Below are 27,211 nucleotides of genomic sequence, written 5' to 3' on the forward strand. Positions count from 1 at the left end.
TCACTGCCATTCTCAGCTGTGCACTCACCAGGGAGAGATTCAGCTAAGAGGAATTTCTCTATCGCTGTGGGAAGTGCCGTGAAGCAGCACTGATGGGTGGCCCCGCTGCATATCTGGCTCCCAGGCTCAGCATCAATAACATCCACAACAGTCGATGGCACCTTCTGGAGCAGAACCAGCCCAGCACAGTTCCTGGCCTGTGACTGCACCTCCTCAGACCAAGAATAGTCCAGGCCCTGGCACCCAGTACAGGTCTCTCTGTTCCTCACTTCAAATCCCTAGCACCCATCTCACAGACTGCGGTAATGGACATTACAACCTCAACCGGTGTGCTACTCAGTGCTGATGCAGCGTGAGCTCTGTCACTTCAAAATCCACTGTGAGCTCAAACTTCTCGGGTGTTATTTGAGATGTTTGATGGGTGCGGCAAAGGGGTGAGGTGTGTATGTGTGCTTTGTAGGTGTGTACATAGTCATGCACATATATGTGTAAGAAGACACTGGATGTCTTCTTCAGTCACTCTCTCTCTCATATTTCTTTAGACAGTGTCTGTCATTGAACCTAAAGCTCATTGGTTTGGCTAGTTTGCCTGGGTAGAAAGCCTCATGGATTACTCTTATCTTCAGCACCATGCCTCGCTTTTTGCATGGCTGCTGGGGATCTGAACTCAAATCTTCACGCTTGTGCAGCAAGCGCTCTACAAACTGAAGAATCTCCACAGCCAACAGAGGCTTTTACACTAATATAATCCTGCCATTCAGCTGGGTCATTTCCAGACTCACTCAGGAGCTCTGCTGTGAATGCTCAAAGTTCATCTTACCACTGCATCCTGAATCATTGAGAGACTCCTGTCTTTGTCCCTGCTGCAGGCGGGAGCATTAGGATGTCCCTGTGTGTTCAGAAGGGAGAAATGAAAGTTGCAGGGCTTGGAGCTAGCGGGAGAACTGGCACCCTGGGCATAAGCATGGAGATCCTGCATGACACCAGCACCTCTCTGTCTGAGTGTGGAGGGGTCTTGCTCTTTTGCTGCTCCCCCTGCCTCCTGCCTCTCCTAATTACTACCTTCTGCTCTCACTCCCACAGCTGATCTAAGCAGCCCCTTTCCATCTGTCAAAACACAGCCAGTACGTGGCCAAGCCAATACTCCCCAAACAGTGCTCTAAGCTGCTAATTGAGTGAGTCACCAATGTGGAAAGATAGCCACGTTGTGTTATGAAGTAAAAAAAAAAAAAGTGTGGAATTATCAAATAGAATGGATGACAAAAACCCCACTTATGCTAAATTAGCAATAAAAATATTGGAGAGAAGTCTAGCTACTCGGAAGCCTGAGGCAGGAGAATTGCAAGGTAAAGCCCTGCTTGGCTACAGAGTAAGATCAAAGCCAACCTGTCAAGGCCCTGTCTTAAAATTTAAAAAGTGAAAACAGAGCTGGGACTATAGCTCAGGAAGGCACTTGTCTAGCATATGCAAGGTCCTATGTTCAACCCTGCAATGCCACCAAAAACTAATAAGAACAAATGAAAGAAGGCACTTGCTCAAAGACTGTGGTATCAGGAGAACCCAACAGAAGAACCCATGCAACATACGTTCCCTGCAGGTAAGTCTCACTGTTGAAGAGGCCTGCTACATACAGCTCCTGGTACAGTGGGACAGTACCTCTAGGGATGCCTGGCCAATGGCACCCTTTAGATGTCAGCACATAGAAGTAATAAGGACACTAGGCTATGACTATGGGTGTAAAATCCTTACCTTACTGTGGGACCCACACTGTGATGGTTGGTTCTGACAATCTGACACAACCTAGAATCACCGGGGAGTGTGTCAGTGATCTAGTGTCTAGATCAAGCTGGCCTGTGGACACGACTTGATTGCATTGATTGAAATGAGAAGAACTACTCACTGTGGGTAGCACCATTCCCTAGGCAGGGGATCCTTAACTGTGTAAGGTGAAGAAAGAGAACTGAGTACTAACAGGCAGGAATTCATTCATTGCTCTCTGCCCTTGACTGTGAATGTAATGAGACTTGCTGCTTCAATTTCCTGCCACCCTGACATCCCTGCTATTGACAGTCGTAACCTAAAATTCTAAGCTAAAAAACCCTTTCTTCCTTAAACTGTTTTTGTCAGTGTCCTTTATCATAGCAACAGAAATGAAACTAATACGCAATGGAAAGAAGTCATGAAGGCCTTCTGAAAGCTGTCCCAGTAGTTATGCCTTTGTGGGGCTCTTAAAACAGGGCCCAGTGAACACCAAATTGGGAAGTCTCTCCCGAGATTGAGATCCCCCCACCCCATACAATGGACAAGGCATCTATATGCAGTCCAGACAGTGATGCTCAGGATAGCAGGCTCCTAAGAAGACTTTTGGGATGGAGAGAAGACTCAGTGGGTAAAGGCACTGGCCTTGTGCATGCCTGACAGCCTGTTTTCAGTCCTCAGATTCCAAGGCTGAAGGAGAGAACTGACTCCTGAAAGCTGTCCTCTGACCTCCACCCATGTGTACAGTGGCATATGTGTGCTCCCCCAGCACAAATAACAATAAATAAAAATTTAAATTTAAACTTTAATTCTTTTGTCTATTAGCAGACATTTTGAGTTCATTCTTGACTCCTAAAGAAGCTACCTCCTCAAACGGAGACTGGGTTTCCCATGGCAGCACACACACCATGGGTCCAGGCACTGGGTTTGAAATCTCTAGAAAGACTTACCCTCTGTTTGCCTGAGTTGGAAACCCATCAGAACCCTATGAAGGCTTCATGTCCAACATAAGGAAAATTGTTTCTATCACAGTCCCCTAGATACCATCCTGACTCACAGCTGCTCCTTCAAATCTCCCCTGCTTCCGTCCTCCCTCCTCACCTCAGGGCCTTTGCATTCTCTGTTCCCTTTGCCTGGGACACTGCCCCACAGGCTCACCCCACACACTCCTGAGGGTCCACTTCATTACTGCCTCATCAGAGGTATTAAACAAAAACTCTGTTCCGCTGTTTCCACAAGCCCTGTCACCTCCTGACACACTATATGCTTTTATATTTGAATTTTGGTTTTTGGTTATTTTTTTTCTAGCCAGGGGGGTTGTAGTACACCCTTTAATCCCAGCACCTGGGAGGCAAAGGCAGGCGGATCTCTATGAATTTGAGGTTAACCTGGTCTACAAAGTGAATTCCAGGACAGCCAGGGATACACAGAAAAACCGTGCCTTGAAAAACTAAAAAACAAAACAAAAAAAGTGATTGTTTTTAAAGTAATGACATCCCCAATTCAGATAATAACACGGAATCTCCTGATTGCATCAGTGTCAACTGCTAATTCAGTCTTCCCACAGCACCGTGCAATGCAGCACATGGGGGCTGATAGAGCACGCCTCCAGCATGCCAGTCTGTGAACTCAAAGCCACCAAGAAACTGAAGTTCACAGGCTATGGTGGAAGGCAAAAGGCTGGCATGTTCCGACAGCGAAGGTGGACATAGCCTCTCTGCAGAGGAGGGTTCCTTCTGCCCCAGCTCAGGCTTCCCTTGCTTTGTGACAAGCTGGGTATATTTAGCCAGGCCCTGAGTTTCTCTGTCCCTGTGCAGATGGCATCTCTCAATGCTTCTTTCTGCTGTGGCAGGCAAGTAAGCCACTGTTTCTCTCTCTCTCCTTTTGCAGGGAAATAACTCCAAGGGGAAATTGACTGTGAAGCCTTAAGGAGAGCCCTCTCAAGATGGGGGGGGGGGAGGCAAGAAAGAAATATAATCAGGTGCTCACAGTGGGGAACATAAAGTGCTGGCAGAGCAGCAGGGGCCGCAACTGAGCATGTGCATGAGGAATGCAGCTAATGCTGAGGGCAGGAGAAGCCTGGGAGGGATGCTACTGTCCAGAGTGCAGGGCACTGGGAGCTTGCCAAAGAGGAACAAGGTATCCATTTAACAGAAGGTGCCAGGTGCTTCCCCATGGGCAAACAACTCTGATCTCCAGCTCAAAGGGCACACAGCACTCTGGGACATGGTGTGGGGGTAGGACTATAACAGACTGAACGTGGCTAAGATCCAGCTAAAAGAAATGAAGGTTTCTTTTGTACAGACTGATCCCAATCAGGGAACTGGTGGTGGACTCAAAAGCAAATGGTGAGCCAGGTGTGGTGGTTCTAGTAGAAGAGTCTTGGATTTGAGGTTAGCTGGGACTACATAAAAAGGAAGGGAGAGAGGGGAAGAAGAGAAGAAAGAAACACTGGAGAAGGCTCAGTGGGTAAAATTGCAGGTTGTGCAAACCCATGACCTGAGTTCATCACCCGGCCCCACATAAAGGGGGAAGAGAACTGGGTCCATAATGTTGACTTCTGACCTTCCATATGAGCTGCAGGACACACACACACACACACACACACACACACACACACACACACGCACGCACGCACGCACGCACGCACGCACGCACGCACATGTACACACGCGCACGCGCACACACACACTAAATATATTAAATGAAAGAAAAAGAAAACAAAATCCATGTGTGTGATGTGTGTAAGTGTACACCTTTTAAACAGCATGGGGGGGGCAGCATGGTTCCAGTTCCTTCCCTGTGTCTCTCTTTTGAGCAAATAAGAAACTGTAAACATAGAACAGAGGTCAAAGTGGGTTTCCAGGACAGCATTCCCAGATCCTTTCTCTTTCTGTCATTTGAATTTCAATAATACAGACGTCACAGAAGGTGAAGGCCCTGGCGGAGGCTGTGAATCTGCAGGTAGGCCCACAGCCAAGCAGGGCAGATCAGACTGTGGCATGGTCTGCTTAGCAACCTGACTTTCACCTGCAATCTCTACAGAATTTTGCTTCTATGTAACATGGAGAAATGATGTATTCATGCACCTTTTTTTTCTTTTTAAAGATTTATTTATTATGTATACAGTGTTCTGACTGCATGTATGCCTGCACACCAAAAGAGGGCACCAAATTTCATCATAGATGGTTGTGAGCTACAATGAGGTTCCTGGAAACTGAACTTAGGAGCTCTGGAAGAGCAGCCAGTGCTCCTAACCTCTGAGCTATCTCTCAAGCCCCATATTCATTAATTTTAATTATAAAACTTGTCCCCTTAGAGCAGAGGTTCTCAACCTTCCTAACCCTGTAATCTTTTAATACAGTTCCGCATGTTGTAGTGACTTCAACCATAAATTATTTTCATTATTACTTCATAACTGTAATTTTGCTACTGTTGTGAATTATCATATAAATATCTGATATGTAGGATATTTGATATATGACCCCTGTGAAAGGTCATTCAACCCCCAAAGGGGTCATGACCCACAGGTTGAGAATGGCTGTCTTAGAACAAATTCCATTTTGCAAACCCCATTCCCACACTGCAGCCAAGGCCCATTCTGCACCTCCCATGTACTCCTATTCATACGGGGTTAGCATCGTGCTCCTTGGAGCCCAGCCTCTTGCACAGGCAGTTCCCTCTTCACATGCTGCCTGCCCATGTGCCCTTGTCCAGCCTGGGTAAGGTGCTCTCCCCGCCAACATCATGCTGTCTGTCTGCCTCTCTGATTTTATTTATTTATGCTATGGTTATTTTAGAAAGGGATTCCCTCAGTAGCTCAGGCTGGCCTTGCTCAGGACCTTCCTGCTCTGTCTCTGAGCAGTGCAACTATAAATGTATACTGCCACGCCCAGCTCCCTCTTCTGTTTCCTTCAGAGAACTTGCTGGTACCTGAAATGATCGCATTTCATTCTGCCTTTTTCTGCTCACCTGGAACATGAATTGTTAAGAACAGGCACTTCACGTGCTTTGCTGGTTTCCAAGTCTACGGTGCTAAGAACACATACCAAGGCTCACGAATGCATTGTCAGGAAATACTTGTGGAAGGAGAGTCTGGAACACACTATTTTTTACTGGAAATGGGATGGTGGTCTGAAGGAGGGAGAACAAGTGTGCACTGACGCCCATCAGCTGTGATACAAACATGGCTGTAAGCTGCAGATACCCAGGTCTCTGGGTGCTCCATGTGTGGTCTGCTGCCTAAGGTCACTGAGAAACAGAATGTCTCACAGACCTAGTCACACATGTACATGCAGGTTGGGTGTCACTCTCTGCCTGACCTCAGCCCCTTCAGACTCCTTTCTATCTAATATTTATGCCAGAGACCAATTCTACTCTTTTCTAGCCTCCTCAGCTAAGTTACTCTTCTCTCCCAGGCCTGACCTGTTTCAGAATACTACTTTAACTATGTAAAGATGTCTTAAATTTATTTATGTTGAAGAATATTACTTTAACTATGTAAAGATGTGTTATATTTATGTTACATTTGTTTAATTATGTAAAGAGGTGTTGCTGTTTCATCTTGCCTGCCTAATGCAACCTGATTGATCTAATAAAAAGCTGACCAGTCAGTAGCTAGGCAGTAGAGAGATAGGGGGCTAGCAGGCAAAGAGAATAAGTAGGAGAGAAGGAGAGACCAAGGAAGAAAGAGACTGAGTCTCCCAGGGCCAGCCAGCCAGGCCGCCACCAGCCAGCAAGACACAGAGTAGGACATACAGAATGAAAGAAAGGTAAAAAGTCCTGAGGCAAAATGCAGATGAAGAAAAACAGGTTAAGTTATAAGAGTTGGCAAGAAATGAGCCTAAGCTAAAGCGAAGCATTCATAATTAATATTAAGACTCCATGTCATAATTTGGGAGCTGGTTGGTGGCCCAAAAGAAAACCTGCTATACTGGTCTCCCCATTTAGTGTGATTGGAAGCTAGCTGACCCACCCATGAACACAGATGTGGGCTCATGTTCTACATGTCAAAATGTGAGATGAGGGCAGGCAAGATGGCTCAGCAGTTAGTGCCTGCTGTACAAGCCTGATGACCTGAGTTCAATCCCAGGAACCCACAGTAGGAAAGAAATGACTCCTCACAGTCGTCCTTTGACCTCCACATGTTCTTCATTGCCCCCTCCACACGCACACATTTTTTTTAAAAAATGTGTGAGATGTGGTAGGAGAATTATGGTCAAAGTGGGTGTTGGAAAGAGCACTGCACCAGGCCCCAGTTTTATGGGAGCCCCGAGTTTGAGGCCAGTCCCTACCTGTGTGTGGTCCACAGTGGCATCCTTGGCCTTGCCAGTCACATCTTTAGGTGACTCAAAATCTTCTGAACAGTCCAGAGGAGGTTCAATGTGGAGCCGAGGGCCAGCTTCAGTTCTGATCTGCACGGATTTCTGGACACAGAAATTCAGAGTGTTGAAATGAGAACAGATACCATTCTGCTCAAGAACAGTGGCCCCCAAGAACAGGGTTCAGGGGTACTGTCCCTGGGCAGGACAGGATTTTGATTTTTTTTTTAAGATCAGGTCTCTTTAGTCTAGGCTACCTTCCTGTCTCAGCCTCCTGAGTACTGGAATTACCACTGTGGCCACTATCCTTAGCTCAGCAGTTATGGCTTCTCAGGATCATACCACCCCTGCATCTTTCTTCCTTATATTTGCAAAGTGTGTAGTAGACATTTTCAGAATTTTAATGATTATTTTTCAGTAGAATTTTTATAGGTGTTAGGCTTTTCCCTAAGGGTCTTGTGAACTAACTGACCTGTGTTTGGGAAAGCCTGGCTGATACATAGGTATGCTAACGTGAAATGGACAGAATGCTTGCAAAGCTCTTTGGACTGTACAAGCTGCCCTTGCTGCAGCCTCCCTTCTTTCAAGACTTCTTTGCATCTTTCTATACCTGTGCCAGGTGTTGGCAGAACTCCAGACTCTATTTCCCTTTCTTTCCCAGTGCCCAATGTGGCAGTTGTGCAGAGTGCCCCTCCCCCCTCACACAGAGATCACCCTTGCATAGCTAGGAAGGACCAAAGGGCCCACATGAACAATAAAAGGTGTGGGTCACAGGGAATGATGCGAGTGCCCCATGCCCAGCTCAGCTAGCATTCTGAATTAGCCAGGAGATTCTCCCCTGCTGCCCCCAGATGTTGCTACATCAGACCACATAGAGAGCTTTTGCCATTGTGATTTTTATACTGGTTGGAATGGGCTAAATTGGTGACACAAAGAGGGCCAGCAGAGGCGGTGGCAGCTGCAGCCAGTTGCAAAAAAAGAAAAGCAGCTAGAGAGTGGGTGGGGCAGAGTGGGGGTGGGGAGATGACCGAGGACAGTGCAGTGTGGGCAAGATGCTGCAAGCCATGGTTTCTACAAGAGTTCCTGGAAGCTACCGACCCCGAAAGCTCATGGTCTTGAGAGCTATACCACTAGCCATGGTAGCCACTGAGAGTCCCACATGGCTGGCTGCAGAGCTTGAACACACGCTGCTGTCTGACTGCTTAGAGCCCAGGGTCTCACTGGCTTCTGAGTGCCTGACTACTGGCAATGGGCACTCAGAAGAGGGAGCCTCTCACCTGAGCTACAAGAGCCGCTTCTGTCTTCCGAGACCTGGAGCCATAAGTCTCTGACTCTCAGGGCTCTGTGTCTGTCAGTCCAGCCTGCAAGCCTGCCTGCCTGTCCTGTCTTTTGCCTTTTGGAGAAGCACCTTAATTCTCCCTCAGGCCCAGGACTGTCATACTAGAAACTACTCTCTGCTCACTCATGCTTTCCACCTGAGTAGAACAAAAGGACTCAGTCAGCTGACAGGTGACACTGTTGTCACATCATTCAAGCCACTGTTAGCAAGCCCAGGCCTTATTTGATACACTCAGCATGCAAGGCTCCCACACTAATCCCTGCACATCTATCATGCGTGACTCTTGAGCCAACCAGAGACACTGCCAGGGCCCTGTCAGTCCAGCTGAGCCCACAGAGACCCCTTCCTGTGTCTCTGTGCGCTTGCTTGTCTCTCTGCCCTCAGTTCATGTGTGGCTCAAGGGTGGGGATGGAATAGACAGCTGTCTATGAGAGCAAGGAAGATGTTCCAGTAGAGAAACAAGAAGTCATCGGATCATTTTTAATGCCTTGGGATGGTTCTCCACACATCCTCATCGTCCCACTTTCCTTCACACCAAAGCCTGGGGGCTAGCTCTAGCTGTGGATGGCTTCCTTCTAGACTTTGCAACTTTGTTCTTCTCTCCAGGCTAAGGAAGACATGGCATGCTCTTCTCCAAGGGCCATTCAGCAACATCCTAACTCCAGGGCCTATTGGCCAGGAAAAGATGAGAGGAAAGGAAGTGACTGGCCATAGACTTAGGGCAGGCCAAGCAGGAGATAGCTGGGATCACCAGCCATCCAGACCCGTTAAGGCCTTCTGGTCCTTTCTCTAGAAAGGGGAGGGCTTGGACCAGGGCTTTGCTACTTCTGAATGCTGCTGTAGTATTAACCTTTTCCTCCCCTCTTTCCTAAAAATCCAGACAAGCCTGGACACACGCTGCCTGTCTGCCTTGTCCTTTGCCTCTGGAGAAAGCACTGTAGTTCTTTCTTGGGAACTCAAGTCAGCCACTAATCCTGGTGGCTCTGGTAGAACTGAGTTCCTCCACTGGAGGAAGATGGAACATGTGACGCAAGCCAGAGCTACAGATACCACCTCCCCCTCCTGCCCACCATACTAAGAGATAGTTCCTGGGACAGATGCAAGACTAGGGCAGTATGGAAGTGAGGAGTTGCTGGGGGCATCGTGGCACCCTGGGGCACAGGAAAAGCCCAGTTGAGAGGCAGAGATTGAGGCCTTCCTGAAAGGAAGCTGGCAAGTGACAGTGGGAGGTGCAGCTTGGCTGGTCTCTGGGTTGGCACATTCACAGAAGGAACTCAACATCCAACAAGGAGCCAGGATCATAGCCCTGCAGCAACTCCCTAGCCTCCTCCCCAGCTCAGCACAGCAGAGCTTCCCAGTGATGCCTGATATGCAAACATAGCTTTGTGGTCAGCCCTAAGGCCCTTAGTCAGCAGGTCATCATGAAGCTCTAACCACACTACGTTCCAGACACCTGTGCCTTGTCCCTGAGTCCACTCAGCACCATAGTGAACACTGCAGATTATAAAGCAACAGTGCTGAAATTAACTCTGTGGTCCAGAAAGTACTCACAACACTGAGTGGGTGCTCTGAGGGTAATAAATAGCCGCCATCTGGCCTGCTCTCCCACCCTAGTCAGGGGAGCCTCCTCTGCCCACAACCTGGGGGACGGCCCCACCTACACCAAGGCTGGCAGATTCCAACCCAGCCCCAGCCACATGCAAGTTCCTGGCCTCCCACCTGCCACCGTGCATGGAAGGATGGTGACGCTCCAGGCTGGCTCCTCAACTGGCATGCTGCTTTACCAGGAGTGGGTGTTTATGAGTGGCTGCTCTTCCTGCCTACTTGCAAACCCAGACCCTGGCAGACCTTTGCAGTACCTATGCTGGAGGAGGATTTAAAAACCTTTCCACACAAACCTCCCAAAGCTGTTCACTTCAAGCTCAGCCCACACTCCACCCAGTTCATGCCCGGAGTTATTTGTGTGTCTTCTGCACCTCCTCATAAAGTGTTCTAAGAGGGTGCATTGAAGTGTACTGTCAAACAAAGAGAGCAAGCACTCGGGATGCCCTGCATGCTTGTAGGGGTTGTGCGGTATGTTAATGGCGCCCTCTAGAGGTGGAAGGGTACGACCGAGCCCCCAAAGCAGGCTGGGGTGAGGAGCCGGTCTTCTTCCATCAGCTCTTCCCAGGTTTGTCAGCTCTTGACATGTTCAGAAGTCAGAAGGTGGCAACGGGACTCAGCTCCATAACCTGGAGGTGAGCTGTATTGTAGATGCTCGTACGGCTGCAGCAGCCCAGGAAGCAGATGTTGTAGTGAGGAACTGCCAAGGCCACTTTCATCCCACAGCAAACCTTCTGTGGAGACCTTTCCTGGGAGTCTAGCCCACAGTAAATCACTGGAAGGCCAATCCCTTCACTACCGATTTAATGCCGAGAGCTAGTGACGTTCATCAAAGCTGACAGCATTTTGGTAAACGGCGGCTCTGTTGATTAGGCCACTGTCTACCCAAGTATTACAAGGCTGAGGAAGCCATAAATCTTAATCCACTGATGGCGGCAGAGAGATCTAAGGCCCAGAAGCAGCAAGGGAAAGGCCAGCAGGGACAGATGCCAGGATATTACCTACAGGCTGCTCCACAGTAAGGTGGTGGCTTAGGAGCATCTGCATTCATCTGTTCAAGCTCTAGAGCCCCCAAGCCCCACTACTGACCAGGCCATGACCAGCAGACGTGATAGTGTGACCCCACTGGCCCTTTATGGTGGGCTCTGCAATATAAGAGGAACCCTGAAGTTGGGACAGTGCATAGTTCCATTACTAGTGGGGCAATTTTTAAGAATTGGCCACTGGCTACTGGGGATGTTGTTACCTAAACTACCTGCCTCCCTCTGGTTATCCCCAAGGTTAAGAGCATTGTGGGTGGTTCTACAGCCTCCTGGCTAAGCGAGCTTCAGGCCTGTACTTCTGGGAAAGCCCTTTCTATTTCAGTAGCTAGGCACCAAAGTGCTTTCCACTTGCTGGTCTAGACTCAGAAGAAGGGAATTCGACCCCAAAGGAGCAGAGGTAAGACTGTCAGGAAGAGGGAAGACAGGGACATGAGAAGGGAGGGACCCAGGAGCACAGAGCAGCTGCTTGGGAGGTGCTGTTTGCTGCTGTCAACAAGGCTAAGACTATACTGTGACAACTAAGTCTTTGCTCACCAGGCCGTGGCAAGCAGAAGTGATAGCGTGACTTCAGTGGCTCTTTGTGTTTGGCCGGCAGTGTAAAAGAAACCCTGAAACTGGGACAGGGCCACGGCCCCATTCCTGATAGGGAGGCTTTTAAGAACTGGCCACTGACTACCAGGGACCCTCCACCTTAACCACCTGCTTCCATCTGGCTACTCCCAAAGACAGAGGAGCCCAGCCAAAAGGATGGAAACAGCTGGGCATGGTGTCTCAAATCGTAACCCCAGCATGAGAGAGGTGCATAAGGAGGATCAAGATTTCAATGGTAGCCTCAACTACATAGTGAGTTCAAGACCAGCATGGGCTATATGAGATCTCATTTCAACTTTTTAAAAAGGTAAATACAGAATTAAGAAAATTAAAACTCCAGAAGCTGCCAGGCGGTGGTGGCGCACGCCTTTAATCCCAGCACTCGGGAGGCAGAGGCAGGCGGATCTCTGTGAGTTCGAGGCCAGGCTGGACCGACAGCCTCCAAAACAGAGAAACCCTGTCTCGTAAAAACCAAAAAAAAAAAAAAAAAAAACTCCAGAAGCATGAGGGCAGAGACTGTGCCATCTCTCTTCTGTGGACCCTGAGACCTGTCTCTGGAACTTTCTACCTTGGAAATACTGTCCACTTAACTCTACTTCTTAGGATGAGAGGATGCCAATGAGCTTCTCATCCTGGCTACAGTGCTAACATTGTAGTGGCACATCAAGGCTATACTGCCTAACTCTAGAATCCTAGACCATAAGTTGTAATCATGTTCCCACTCCCAGACTGTTCAAGGCCAGGCAGGATTGGCACCAGGTGACCTTGAGTCATATAGCCCACTCAGGTGGCAGTCAGCACCACACCAAGGCCAACTACCACAACTACCACAGGCCACAGTCTGAGTAACACAGATAAGCTAAGACATTCAAAAAGTTTCTCTTAGAAGTTTCAACTGATCCAGGAGTGAGAATCAACCTGGAGGGGTACAGTGGGTCAGTGGAGCCAGAGGATAGGGCACAGAGTGGGACTGTAGAAAGGGCAGAGAAGAGCTCCATGGATTCAGGAACACAGTCTCAGAGCTCCTGCAAGCCCTGGGGTAAGGGGAGTAGTGGGGGTAGACAGGATGGCCCTATCTTCACACAGCAGCCAAGAGCTTTCCAAAGGCAACTTCTCCCATCTTGATGCTTCCCAGAGCCCTTCCACTCAGTCTGCTGTCCAGACTCCTTAGCCTGTGTGATTGGCTGTGCAACTGTGACCCAGGCCCCCGACGCGTCCTCCCCATCACCATGCTAACAGTTTTCCACCACACTCCGCTGTGTCTTCCCGAGGAGACAGCTGATCCTCACACTCAGGTCTGCTCCGGGGCTCCTGGACACCTCTGCTGCTGCCACTGTCCCTCTGGCATGCATCGCTCTCCTTCATAGCTCTGGCCATTTACTTGTTGGTCACTATTGTCCTGGCCTGTCCCTCACTCCCACCTCCTGAGTTCCAGGGCAGCAGGGCTGGCCTGCTTCGCTTGCAGCTCACAACCCAGTATTAAGGATCCAAAACTTCAAGGTACTGCATAAATGGCCAGGGCTGAGCAGAGGAAGCAAGGTCAGACTTAAGAGGGAGGCAGCAGAAGAGACAAGTCAGCAGTCAGGAAAGATCACTGAGCAGTCGTGAGGACTGGAGTTTGGATTCCCACACCGTGGAACATGGAGGTCCTCCTGAGCAAAGGCACAGTGGATTGTGGTGGAGAGGGGATAGTATCCTCCAGCTCTGGGTGGGGGGGCAGAGACAGGAGGGTATCTCGTACTTGCTGTGTTCCAGCCTAGCTGAGAAAATGCAAGTTCCGGATTCATTTAAAGAGACTCTGCCTCAAAGGGTCAGGTCAAAGGGATAGGAGAGTAGTGCTGTGGTAGAGTATTATTTTTAGGGTGTGACTTCTGTTTACTCTGTACTTGATTAACTCTGTGAAGCTGTGATTCTTTGCTTGTCTAAAACACCTGAGGCTTTAATAAAGCGCTGAATGACCAACAGCAAGGCAGGAGCAAGGATAGGTGGGGCTGGCAGGCAGAGAGAAACAATAGAAGGAGAACCAAGAAGAAGAGAGCAGCGAGACAACAAGGAGAGTGGCCAGGGGTCAGCCATCCAGCCAGTTGTGGAGTTAGAAGGAAAGTAAGATATACAAAATTAAGAAAGATAAAAGCCCAGAGGGAGCTGGGCGTTGGTGGCGCACACCTTTAATCCCAGCACTCGGGAGGCAGAGGCAGGCGGATCTCTGTGAGTTTGAGACCAGCCTGGTCTACAGAGTAAGTTCCAGGACAGGCTCCAAAGCCACAGAGAAACCCTGTCTTGAAAAACCAAAAAAAAAAAAAGAAGCAGCCCAGAGGGAAAAGGTAGATGTATTAATTTAAGATAGGAAAAACTGACTAACTGACTAGAAACAAACCAAGCTAAGGTCAGACATTCATAACTAAGAATAAACCTCCATGTGTGATTTACTTGGGAGCTGGGTAGTGGGTCCCTAAAAAAGAGCGAAAAGCCAGAAAACATTTAACATTATATAGATCCCAAGCCTTCTTCTGGCCTCTGCTCACATGCACTCTTTCCCCCCCCCATAAATAAAATAAATACATAAGTATAAATGTGAGAACGAAGAGCCTGGAAACCTCCAAACTGAGAAATGCCCAACCCCTCCATCAACCCCAACAACGAGTAACACTACCAATTCACCACCTCTGAGCCAGGCATGGCGGGAATCTCCACAGACAATGGCTACCTTCTGAGGCAGGAATCCTTATGGACCATCCCCTACATGAAAGAGCAGACACCAAGAGGATGAGTGGTACAACCAGGGAGCTGCAAACACTAACCTCATTGTAATTGTAGCCTCGTCACCTGCCACCAGGAGCAGCTCGCTGAAGAAGTGCACTGCTCATAGACCACCTGTGACATACCACACATATGCCTTTCCCACAGCCCCAAGATACTCTGATTAATAAAGGCAAAGCTCAGTGAGGTCCACTACCAGCTCCAAAACACACACCAAAGAAGCAGCCCAAAGTCTATTGTCTTCCATTCCCAGGAGCCACAAATTCAAACACCCTGAAGAGCCAGGTGCAGAAGGAAATATAGTAGTAGAAACAGTACATAAGCCAAATGACGACATAATTTCTGCTCTGCCAAGGTGCTGGGACCCTGAGGGTGGTATCAGTGGCCTGTCACAGCTCAGGGTCTGTGTGCAAACGAGTCCAGCCAATCACATTGCCCTAGACAGGGAGAACAGATGCAAGGAGGGGAGAAGGGTGGATCACTGTTATTTCTGAGCACTGCCCTGAATGCAGCAGGCTTTTCAACTCCATCCCACACAGGCCAGGCCACAGAACAGGATCTGTCTTGGCATCCTGGAGGCTGTCCCCACTCTCCCAGTTGTCCTGGGCATCAAGTCTCCTGGCAGGCCAGGGCAGACAGCTGTGCAATGTGGGCTGGAGGCCCCTCCAAGCCGGGCCAGCTCACTAGCCCTAGGACTATGCACACGCCACTCCCAGCCTGGCTAGCTTTCTACTCAAACAGCTGTCCCTATTGTTAGGCACCGAGTGACCCCTGACTGCTGCAGTGCAGAAGGGCAATTATAGCAGAGCAGCTTTGGGAGGCAAGGGGAAATTAGCCCTGATTAAGTCTTGTGAAGTGGGGAGCCACAGGAGAGGTGGGAGGGATGCTAATTAATCTTAGGCCAAGTCTTTTAAATTGGACAGACTCTGGGGCCAGCCATTAAGTCACAGTCTAAGACACAAATATGGCTGGTGATAATAGGAAGCACTCCAAGCAAGCAGAAGAGCCGTGTGGAGCGGGCAGGCAAGAAAGGCCTCATTAACAAGAAATTAACATTCATGGCTGGGGACACTCATGAGTGCCCAGGCTGGTGCCCTGTGGGCCTGCTCTTCAGACCCCAGCTAACACAGGAACAACTGTTTCCAATAAGTGTAGGTATGAAGACCAAAGAATCTGTAGCTACAGGCCTATTCCATACCCCAACCCAGTTTCTTCCCTTAGGGGGGCATGCGACCCAAGACAAGTTCTTTTGGCTTTCTGGGCCTCAATTTCTACAGCAACACCATGAGGACAAACAACCAATTGGGTTGTTGTGAAGACACGCTAGGTGGCAAGTACATAAAAACCTTTACTGCAGTCTACAGTAAAACACAACGCCCAATTTCCCCCATACCCAGATTAATAATGATAATGAGCCCCTGCCTAAGCCTCCCAATCTGTGTTGTATATGGTCCTTGAGGCCATTTGGTTGTACAAAAGGTACAACAGGAGCTAAAAGCCTATGATTCAACCTTAGTACACACACGGCATAGAGTGACACTTGGGTATATTAGACAGTTCCATACAAAGTCAGAACCATCCCCAAGGGAAGCTAGCAAGAGCCCATAGCAAGGTTTAGTTGGGAAAGAATATAGAACTCAGAGCCAAAGATCTGGTCCTAAGTCATGATTCTATCACTTCTTAGCTATAACCTTGGGCAAGTTCCTGAGTTTTTCTAAGCACCTGTCTGTCTTCTCTGTATCCTGTAAGAGTGGACAACATGAAAAGCCAGGCTCTGGGTGTGCTGTGCAGAACAGAGAGGTTGTGTATAACTGAGGCAGTACTGGGACTCAGGGGCAGGACTCAGAAATGCAGGCCATGCCTCAGCAACATGAGCAGCCACCTAAAAGGCCACCTCAGTTCTCTGGGCAGGGCTCTGTTCTGATCCATTGTTTTATCTCTGGCTACACCTGGCATGTAGTAGATACTCAATAAAAAAAAAAGTGGATAAATGAACCCTCAAGAATGAGCCTGAGTCTGCTCTTACTGCACTCCCCTGTGGGCTCTGGAGGCCCCAGGCAGAGGGAGGAACCTGCAGCAGGTCAGGTACCCCAAAAGCCACTCCACGCAGACAGGGTGTTCAACAGCCACCAAGCCCACAGGCGCTTAAACACTCAACAGGCCAGCTCCTCATCCTAATCAAGCGCAGAGCCATGGTCCTGGCTCTGCTCCTACTTCCAGACCTGGTGCCATCCTCTGCGCTGAACCTTTCCTGGTGCTGTCCTTGAGTTGTGTCTCAAGACTTCTTCCGCTTCTCTGAACAGGGTTTTTCGTCCATAATCTGCACCAGAGACAGAGAAGGGGCAGGTGAGACATGGAAGACAAGTTCACACTGTTGGCTGTTCTGAAGCTGACATCTGCAATCCAATCCAGCTGCCCAGGGTCATGCATATGAGGCATGTGTCATCCTATTGAAGCAGGCTGCAAGCAAGCCAATGCCCAGCAGGAAGGAAGCATAAGAGTCACAGAATGTCCATTCCATAAAACGACATGTCTGATATCCTCTCAGGTAGTTATGCAGACACAGAGAGCCATCACCAAAACACAGACGTCAGATGTAGTTCCTACAGCAGGCTGCCATATGTAAAAAAGGGTGAATGGAATGAATGAATATGTTGCTGAGGTCCCAAGTTCAGATAATCCTGTTTTCTGTAATTCCACCAAACTAGCAGCATGCCCAAAATAAGAGCTAGGAGAGCCATGCCATTCCCTCTTAGCCACTGGGGCTATGAAGCTCCTGGTAAACTGCGTGTTTAAAATACTGTGGCTTTCTTAGGGGAATATTTGGTGATATCACTTTCTCTTCTTGTCCCTTTGTTGTTGTTTTTATTTTTCCAGGATATAATGGCTTGGAAGCTTCCCATACCTCTAAAGCAATGAATTATAATAATACAGAAAGATCCAGTAGATTCCTCAGAGTAACACAGCCAACTTGAAGCCTCGTCCCATCTGTTCAACCACTCTATTCATTCAATACCAAATCATTTTCCAGTTCGCCCACAGGGTAGACTAGGTGGGGAACTTTTCCATCACACTCACAGGCTCTGGGAGGGCACATGAAATCCCTTTAAAGCATGAAGGGGCTGGATTAACTAAATGTAAAAATGAACAGTGGAGTAGAATTTCATAGGTGTTAGGTATTAACGTTAATATGTGCATATTAGTATTACTTAAAATAGCCCTTAAAATCATGGACATCAGAGCCTCAGGTAATATAAAAACTAGAAATTCCTTTCTATAGCTGCCTTTGGTTTTGGGTGTGGAGGCCACGTCTAGTTTGAAAATGAGTAAAACGGGATTTAAGCTTAGAGGTCCTGGGCTCCATTCTGAGCACCTTCAAGAGTATTTATCTCCCTTGCTCTTGGGCTATCTTTCTGGATAGGTGGGTACAGATAATGCATTTGCTGGTGAGCTCACACAAACAGGATGCTCCCAAAGTCTCTAACTTGTCTCTTTAATTTTCTTTTGTAGTGTTTTGTTTATGCCAGGCAGGTGCTCTAACACTAAACTAAAACTCTGCTGCATGGCCTGGGAAGGTATGCACTCACCTTGTGAGCCCTCATCTTGTGAGGCACTTCTGGAGAAGTCTGCACGCACAGCTTTCCGTGGGGAGGTCTTCAGCTCTGAATTGGCCCCATTGACATAGACAGAGAAACCTTGCTCTAAGTGCTCCAGTCTCAGCTGCATGGGATCCTTGGCCTTCAAATGTTTTAACAGCCTGGAGGAAAAAAAGAAAAGATTGCCTGCTTAGATCCCTGCATTGTCTGGCTTCCAAGTCCCCAAAGCCAGCAGTGGACTACTTTGGCTAACTGATGACAATGTCTCTGTGATGCTTTGATGAGAATGACTCCCATAGGCTCCTATGGTTGGATACTTAGGCTTCAGCTGGTAGAACTGTTTGGGAAGGATTAGGGAGCATGGCCTTGTTGGAAGAAGTGTGTAACTGGGGGCAGACTATGAGGTTTCAAAAGACTCCCAGCATGCCCAGTGTGCTACTTCTCTGCTTCGTGTATGTGGGTCAGGATGCGCTCTCAGATGCTGCTCCAGTGCAGTGTCGACCTGCCTGCTACCATGCTCTCCACCATGCTGGAAAAGGGATTCTTAGAGCTCTGAAACTCTAAGCCCAATTAAACACTTTCTTTCATGAATTGCCTTGTTCATGGTGTTTTACTACAGTGTTAAAAAAGTAACTAAAAGCCAGGCGTTGGTGGCGCACACCTTTAATCCCAGCACTCGGGAGGCAGAGGCAGACGGATCTCTGGAGGCCAGCCTGGTCTACAGAGCGAGTTCCAGGACAGCCTCCAAAGCCACAGAGAAACCCTGTCTCGAAAAACCAAAAAAAAAAAAAAAAAAAAAAAAAAAAAGGTAACTAAAACAGAAGCTGACATCCGGAAATGGGCCATCGCAGTGAAAGGCCTGATCATGCTGGGGTTTTTTTTTGGAGAAATGCAGAAGATTTGGGAATTTCAGAACAGGAAAGCAGTTGAACACTGTAAGCAGAGTTTATGGGCTATTCCAGTAGAAGCTTGGAAGACAGTAGTGCTGAGTGAAATGAAGACCTTGTGGGCTCAGCTCAGTTTCAGAGGTGAACAACATTAGCAATTGAACTAGAGGCCATTCTTGGCAAAGAATGAGGCTGCTTTCTGCCTTTGTCCTAAGATTCTGCCTGAGGCTACACTGAAATTTTTTGGACTAATTTTGTTGGCAGAGGAGACTTCAAGACAGCTTGATATTGATTCTGTCACATGGTTACTAGTGATCACTCTTATGCACCAATGAAAAAGAGCAAGCATGGCAAAATAGAGATATAAAATGTATCTCTATTTGAGGAGAAAAAGAGCCCCAGGAAATTTAATGTGGGAGCCAAGGCATTTGCTGAAGTAGATGAGGAGAGCATTGGTGGAAAATGGAATAAAGGAAGTGCTTCCCTGAGGTCAGGACCCCACCCAGTTAACCCTGCAATTTCTAAAAGGAAAAGGTCCAAGGGATTTCCTTCACCTAAAAAGCACCTACAAAGGAAAGCTTATGCAAATGTAACTTAAGGCGGTGCCAGGATCCATCCCAAGCAGGCAGCAGACTTTGGCTGTGTTGACCACATGGTTCTGGCTTTAGAGTCATGAAAGATACCAGAGAAAAGATGCTGTGATCTCTTCATCTGTGTTTAAAAAGAGCTGCCAAGGCAATGCATGCGGCAGGGAAGTACCTGAGTAGTTATGCAGAAAGGCCATCGTGTGTGAGATCCCAGAATGGTGAAGACACCAGAAGTCTGTTGCAGTCAGCAAAGCTGGAAGGGCGATGCCATCTAAACCCTCTGACATCATATCTAGAGTTATAGGATTTGGAGTTTTCCTTCCTGGAGTTCAGTCTTGCTTTGGTTCAGTATTTCCTCACTATGCCTCTACTCCTCCATCTTGGAAACAGGATGTATATACTCCATGCCATTTGTGTGTAGGAAGTACGTAACCTGCTTTTTTTATTTTATAAAGGGTTACAATTAAGAAATTGCTTAGAGTCTTAAAAGAGACTTTTTGGACTTGTTTTGCTTTGTGTTTTCCGAACCGGATATCTCTGTGCATCCCTGACTGTCCTGGAACTCACTATGTAGATCAGACTGGTTTCTGAGATCTGCCTGCCTCTGCCTCCTGAGAGCCAGAAATTAAGGTGTGCACCACCACAACAAGCTGACTTTTGTTGTTGTTTTCAAGACAGTGTTTCACTGTTTAACAACTCTGGCTGTACTGGAACTCACTTTGTAGACCATGCTGGCCTCAAACTCACAAGAGATCCTCCTGCCTGAGGGCTGGGATCAAAGGTATGCGCCACCACTGTCTGGTGACTTTTTGGACTTTTAAATTGTGTTTATACTGTGAAAGACTATGGGGATTTTTGAAACTGAACTAAACACATTTGGCAATGTGATATGTTTATGAGGCTATAGGGACCAAGGAATGGAATGTGGTGCTTTGAATGAGAATGGCCTCCAAGCCCCCACAGGCTTGCTCATTTGAACACTTGGTCCCAGCTGGTAGAGTGTTTGAGAAGGACTGGGAGGTGTGGCCTTGTTGAAGGAGGTGTGTCACTGGGGGTGGGCTTTTGTGTTTCCTAGTGTGCTTCTCTGTTTCATGTTGATAGATCAGAGTGTTAGCCCTCAGTTGCCACTCCAGTGTCCTGCCTGCCTGCCTGCTGCCATGCTCCCTGCCATGATGGCCATGGCCTCTTATCCCTCTAACACCGTAAGCCGAATTAAATGCTTTTTTTTATAAGTTGCCTTGGTCACGGTTTTATCACATCAATTTAAACGTAACTATGACAGTCGGTAACTCATTGCTGACATGACATTGTCACAGTGTACAGTGTCTTCATTAGCCCCTCCAGGGCCAGATTCTTTATACACCATGGTAATTAGATTCTCAAATCAACAAACAGGTGATTAAGTACCTAGTAAGTTGGTAAAATTTGCAAATAATTATTTTATGTGTATGGGTATTTTGCCGATATGTATGTCTGTGCACCACATGTATGTCTGGTGCCTATGGAGATCAGAAGAGAGTGTTGGGTCCCCTAAAACTAGAGTTACAGAGGGCTGTGAGCCTCTATAGGGGTGCCAGGAATTGAACCTAGGTCCTCTGGATGAGCAGCCAGTGCTCATAACTGCTGAGCCATCTGCTGAGCCATCTCTCCAGTCTCCAAGTTAACAAAGGTTTCAGAAGCAAACAGCATTAGCAATTGAACTAGAGACCATTCTTGTGATATTTTGGCAAAGAATGGGGCTGCTTTCTGCTGTTGTCCTAAGAATCTGCCTGAGGCTATACTAAAAAGACTGGAGTAATAACAACCATCACATAATGGTGGGCACTGTATGACAAACTCGACTCCTGACACAGACACTGGATTCAGGTCATGCTCCTGGAAGCCACCATAAATAAAGAACTACCCTGTGCTGACCTATAGCTCCTAGCAGGGAATAGAATAAGGTTCCTGCTAGCTGGGGTCAGCATTTCATCAGCTGATCAGTCAATCATCTTGCTTGTGTTCGTGTTTAAAGGTATCTAGCAGGCATGGTGGTTGTACCTGTAATACCCTCATGGGAAGCAGGAGGGTTGTAATGAGGTTGAGGTCAGCCTCAGCTAAAATGTGAGGCCCTGCCTCAAAAGAAACTAACAACAAAAGTAAAGACACCTGGTTGGGGATGCTCAGCTGGTACAGTGTTTGCCTTGCAAGTATGAAGACCTAAGTTTGATCCCCAGATGCTGGCACATGCCTTTAATCCCAGTACTCGGGGGCAGAGGCATCTCTGTGAATTCCAGGCCAGTCAGCCAGGCTACATAGTGAGATCTTGTCTCAACAGATAGAGCAACAAAGCCAGGCATGGTAATCCAGTGCTGAGGAGGAGGGGACAAGCCTCTGCAGGGGCTCAGTGCCTAGCCGGTCTAGCCAATCAGCATCCTCCAGGGTAGAAAGGGGCTTTGTCTCAAAAACAAAACGGATGGTACACAATGAACAAAAGCAGAGGTTGTCCTCTAGACTCCACACACACACACATGAGTGCGAACAACACACACACACACACACACACACACACACACACACACAATCCAGAGTCATCTGAAATAGCAAAAACACCAAGAAAAGCACAGAACTGCAAACCAAGGTGCTTAAAATGTCCCTCAATAGCCAGCTAGGGAAGACAGACAATGAGAAGACCAAACCTAACAAAGATTGTCAAAACAACTAAGTTACTTTGCCACCCTTGTAGATCTGAGAATCATAGCATAGGAATGCTGAGAAACATGTTCCAGTGAGCTGCCAATCACAGACACAGAACACAGGAACAAGCACCAACTAAGGAAAGCATCACTCTTCATGATCACTTTATTACCCCACTCCATAGATAAGGAAAATGAGACACAGAGAGGGTAAGTAACCAGTCCAAGGTCGCCCAGCTGCTATGTGGCAGGGTTGAGGTGCAAACTTTGGGTACTTTAATTCAAAAATCATCTCTAAAACAGACATGTCGTTCCTGGAGCTTGTGAGACAGTATGGCAACTGGCAAACTTGGAAACTGCTAACAACTCACAGCCCCTCCTCAGGACAAACAGGAAACACAGACAATGCTGCATATTTGATCTCTTCCCAGAAAGCACATTCCAGCAATTCCCAAGCATTAACTCTGGGCATGAAAAAAGTTAGTATGAGACCAACAAATCCTCAACACAAGCTAGCACCCAGTGCTAGGAAGTGGAGGTTGGGACCTTATGCCGCAGCAGTCTCAGGAAAGACCCCAGAAACATACTTGTGGTCTCCTCGAAGGTCAGGGTGTGTGGCACACAGTGAAATGCTCTCCCAACAAGCATAAGGGCCTCAGCCCAAGAACCTAGATCTAAAAAAAGCCAGGTGTGGTGGCACACACTTGACATCCCAGCGCCACAGCCCCAGACCAAGGTGGACGGCCCCTAGGGAACAACACCTGAGGTTGACCTCTGGCTTTCATATGTACACACACATGTGCACACAAACATACACCCACAAAAAATAGTAAATGGGAGGGAGAGGTATCTTTGTATAAGATGCCATGATGCAATCAATTACATTGTACACTAACTTTAAAAGTTAACCAAAACAGAACAGTATGTATATAGAAAGAACAAAATTAGAAGGAAAAAAAACTGGGTTTGTGGGCCTTGAGTAGAAGATAAATATAAAAATGACATCAGTCATGGAAGAAGGTGGTGGCATTATGGGTGCCTTCTTTGTTTACTTTTCAGCAGTTTTTTTCAGCAGCTGACATATCCATCTTTTCAACAAAGATGGCAGGAACACGGATTACAGACTGCTTATCTCTTGCCAGCCTTGGAAGCCTGCGATGTGCCTGACTGTTGGGCAACAGCACAGAACAGAAGGAAAACACAAGTCGCTAAGTGATGATCTACAAACAGGGATCAGCACACTCCTGGGAGCACAGAACTCAAGAGTGTTAGGAGGAGTCAGCAGGCCAGGAAACTGACCTGCCAGGTGAAGAGCATGCCCCAACTTCCCTCCAGAGACTGGCCAGGAAACTGACCTGCCAGGTGAGGAGCATGCCCCAGCTTCCCTCCAGAGACTGCCCTGGGTCCCTGCATCGTGGTTAAAAAGCTGTCCCACAGCCCAGGATCTGGGGCTGGCACTGCATGTGGGCCCCTACTTAAGCAGGAAGATTTATGAGAATGTGGATATGTGAAACTGATAAATTAGGAGATAATTACTCAGACTGTGAAAAGAATGGGTAAAGAAACTCCCCTGCTGCAAATGAACGCAGTGACATTCAGGTGGTACCACAGAAAAATGCTTTCTTAAAATGGATAGCTATTTTGCACAAAGCTGTCCAGAGTGTAGGGTCCCAAACTACCCACAGCTGATCCTGCCCACTGCTGCCCTGTCATGGCAGGACCCCACCTCACCTACATGCTACTTTAGGGAAGAGAACATTTCTTTCCTAATGCTTCCAGCACAGCCCTTCCTGACGAGGGCTCCTTAGGGCCTGGCTTGAGTTCCCTTTCTACCCCACCCTCATCCCCACTACTCAGTCTTGTTCTGGTGGGGTGCTCCAGCCCTTGACCACCCAAGAAACTGGATTATGGAGTCATTCCCACCCAAGCCACATGGAATGAGGAGGGGAGAGGTACTGTTCCTGAAGGAACTCCCAGAAGCTATATTTGGAAGGTGAGAAGAGCTGCTGGACAGAGGAAGGGGACAGGTGAGGTGTCTACAGCCCAACCCCTCTCCCTGGATGAGCTCCCTGATGGTGGCAAGGTGAGCCTGAAGTCACATGATTGTACCAGAAGCGGAGAGTTGTCATGTGCTGCAGGCAGAGCTAGGAGGGCCAGAGAGAAGGCTCGAGAGATATGGCAGCTTTGCCTTGTATTAGCACCTTCTTAGTGATTCTGGCCACTCAGTCTCACTGGAGATGTAATCACACCTGAGCAGAGTTGAGCAACATCAAGAGGCATGATCAAAGAGCTGAGTGATGAGAACTGACTGCAAAGATTAGGCTCATGTCTACGGAGCTGGCAACAAAAAGGGCTGTAGTGTGGGGAGTGGGAGGGAGGGTGTAGATTTTCACCAGATCCAAGAGTCTGACAATTGTTTTACTTGGTCCTTGAGAAAGGTGGTTGAGGGAAACATCCAAGAGAACATGGTCTCAATGGAGATGGACCCGCTGCCCCAGGAGGAGACAGATTCAAGCAGGAAGGGTTCTGATGACATAAGCACCTGGAATGAGCTCTGTCTGAAGCTAAGTGCCATGGTGGTGGTGGAACCCAGGGCCATGTGCACGCTAGGTGACTGAACTGCCACTCAGCAGTACCCCCAGTTGCCATGATGGAGTTCTTCACTCCATAAGTCAACAGTTTCCTAGTTAATAACCCCATTTAACCCTGGGTGTTTTTTTTTACCTTTACAACCAAACTAATTAGCTGCTACCCAATAACTGGGACCAGGAAGATGGCTCACCTGGCAAGGGTGCTTGCTGCCAAACTGAAGACCTAAGTTCAATTCCTCAAAGCCACAAGGTAAAAGGAGAGATTTCCATAAGTTTTGACTTCCACATTCACCCTATGATGTACATGCCTCCCATAAATAAATAATTATAAAATTAAAACTACCAAAACAAAATGAAAACATTAACACAGTCTGTCTTTTTAATACAATAGTTCTATTCCTAGGTGACTGGAAAGCACTCCCCAAACACAAGGCATATGTCAACAAGCATCCCAGATGTATCCTGGGCAGATCTCTGCTGACAATACCCCTTTAAGGAGCTCAGCACCCAGCTAAGTAGCCTGGGGTTCACTCCTGAGGACCAAGTTAGTCTTCAGCCTCTACCATCACGCTAGGCACACAAGTAGGCCTCCAAGTAACCCACAGCTTTGTCCCACCAAGTCCTTTCTCAGTATAGTTGGGGCCACTGGCAACCCTGGCAGGTTTTGATCACTATGAAAATGTCAAAAAAAAAAACAAATAAAAAAGCAAAACAAAAACCCTGTGAATAAAGTGTAATGCAGTCCCACCACTTCCTGCTCACTACACTGGGACTACTTTTGTCTGTCAAGGGGGTGCAGTCACACTATCTGCCTGTCAGGTTGGCCTGCAGGTAAGCCGGTGGACTACGGCACCTAGTGTGTGGCTGGCACTTTATAAAAGGTGCCTTGAAGCGAGCCTGACCACTATTCAGGACACCCTCTTCTTCACAAGTCCTTGGTGGGGGTTCCTTTCCAACCTCTCATTTCCTGCATCCAGTGATACCCACCCCACCCCATTTACAGCGACTCAATTTCGATATGTTTTTAATTGTCACCATGCTGCGAACTCGTCTGTGAAATTCCCATCTATGCTGCCAGTCGGCACCTCTGTGATAGCATTTATCGATCCCCCATTAGTGAGAAACAATCTGCTCATAAGGAGCTAAGAAACTGTCTCCCCAGATGAGTGCCTGAGATGATTAAACCATCACCCAGGTGTTCAGTGGCAACATCCAGCCTGCCAGAGACTGAATAAAAACATCCAACCCCCTGGCATAAATGTCAGGATAAACACCCATGGGGGTCTAATCAGCAAGAGCTATCTGCTGTTCTCACTTGAGCTGCCTGCCCCTGGGAGGCTGGGAAAGTTCTGCTAAGTGGTTGGGCACAGGGGGCACCACTTTGCACTTCTGACACTGCCAACTCACTGGATGTATCTGGAAATGAGAGTGAGCCTTGTTGTCATAGATACAGGGATGGAGATATATCAAGGTCTCTGTAGCCCAGGATGGCCTTGAACTCAATATGTAGCCAAGGATGACTTTGAGCTTCAGATCATTCTGCCTCTACCTCCCAAGTGTTAAGACTATAGGCATGTGCCATCACACCCAGGTTTATACAGTGCTGGAGACTGAACCCAAGGTTTCATATGTGCTAGGTAAGGATTCTACCAACTAAGCCATATCCTCAGTCCAGAGACAGGGATGAAATTCTATAATGAATAGAAATGCTACAAGACAATGCATGAAGTTATCCCATATACCCACAATGCCATCACCAGGGCTCCCAAAACCAACAAGTATCCAGACAGCCAGACAAGGATTGAACAGGATTTGAGCTGACAATGTTTTGGACCATTTACCTGAAAGACAAATCTCCTTCCATAACACAGACCATCCCATAACACAAATTCCTGCCTTTTCTGGGTCTTCCCATGCCAGGTAGATCTGGTTAGTGGTTCTGCAGAATTCTATTTGACTTGTGGTCTAACTTGAATTCAATTACCAATACTATAAAATACAAATCTAAATCCTGGGTTTCTCTGCCAACATGGAGGCACTCTACCCCTCCTCCACCTGTGTGTCTACAAACATGCATGGCAGTGCTGCGCAGTGTCGACAGGAAAGTTACAGGTATCCCCCTGTCCCAACTTCTTAGCACTGGGCAACTCCTAAGCTCTAAGTTGGCATATCCAACTCATAGGAAGGTTCAGGTCTGAATACAAACCACAATGAACTGAAAATAAACTTGCTTGACCTGAAGCCTTTGAATCACACCAGGTTGCTATGACCTTGACCACTACATACTATAGTGGTTTGAGCTTCTGCAAAGACCAGCACAAGAACCCAGTTGGCCCACCCTAACTTTAAATGACAGCGGAGCAACTTCAGACACAAGTAAACTGACTTTACCTTTCCACATACTCAGCTTTCCAGGGCAAGCTGATGCCCACAAGATGGAGATTACCATTTCCATGTGACT

The 27,211-nt window shown here is 47.8% G+C and overlaps 1 protein-coding gene across 5 annotated transcripts in view; it reads right to left on the reverse strand.

The window, feature by feature from the left end:
* The window catches only part of Katnip (katanin interacting protein), a 165,805-nt gene that overhangs the window by 88,149 nt on the left and 50,445 nt on the right, over nt 1-27,211 (reverse strand). For 4 of the 5 annotated variants that reach the window (XM_040754746.1, XM_040754733.1, XM_040754729.1 and 1 more), the window contains 3 exons: nt 18,002-18,171; nt 16,637-16,734; nt 7,053-7,184 (listed from right to left, as the gene is read on the reverse strand). In XM_040754746.1, coding sequence (XP_040610680.1) covers nt 7,053-7,184; nt 16,637-16,734; nt 18,002-18,171 — 400 coding nt within the window. The remainder of the gene's footprint in view (nt 1-7,052; nt 7,185-16,636; nt 16,735-18,001; nt 18,172-27,211) is intronic. The other variant, XM_040754736.1, reaches the window with a different exon arrangement.

The sequence above is a fragment of the Mesocricetus auratus genome, unplaced genomic scaffold, assembly GCF_017639785.1.
Source record: "Mesocricetus auratus isolate SY011 unplaced genomic scaffold, BCM_Maur_2.0 Super-Scaffold_4256, whole genome shotgun sequence".
Lineage (NCBI taxonomy): Eukaryota > Metazoa > Chordata > Mammalia > Rodentia > Cricetidae > Mesocricetus > Mesocricetus auratus.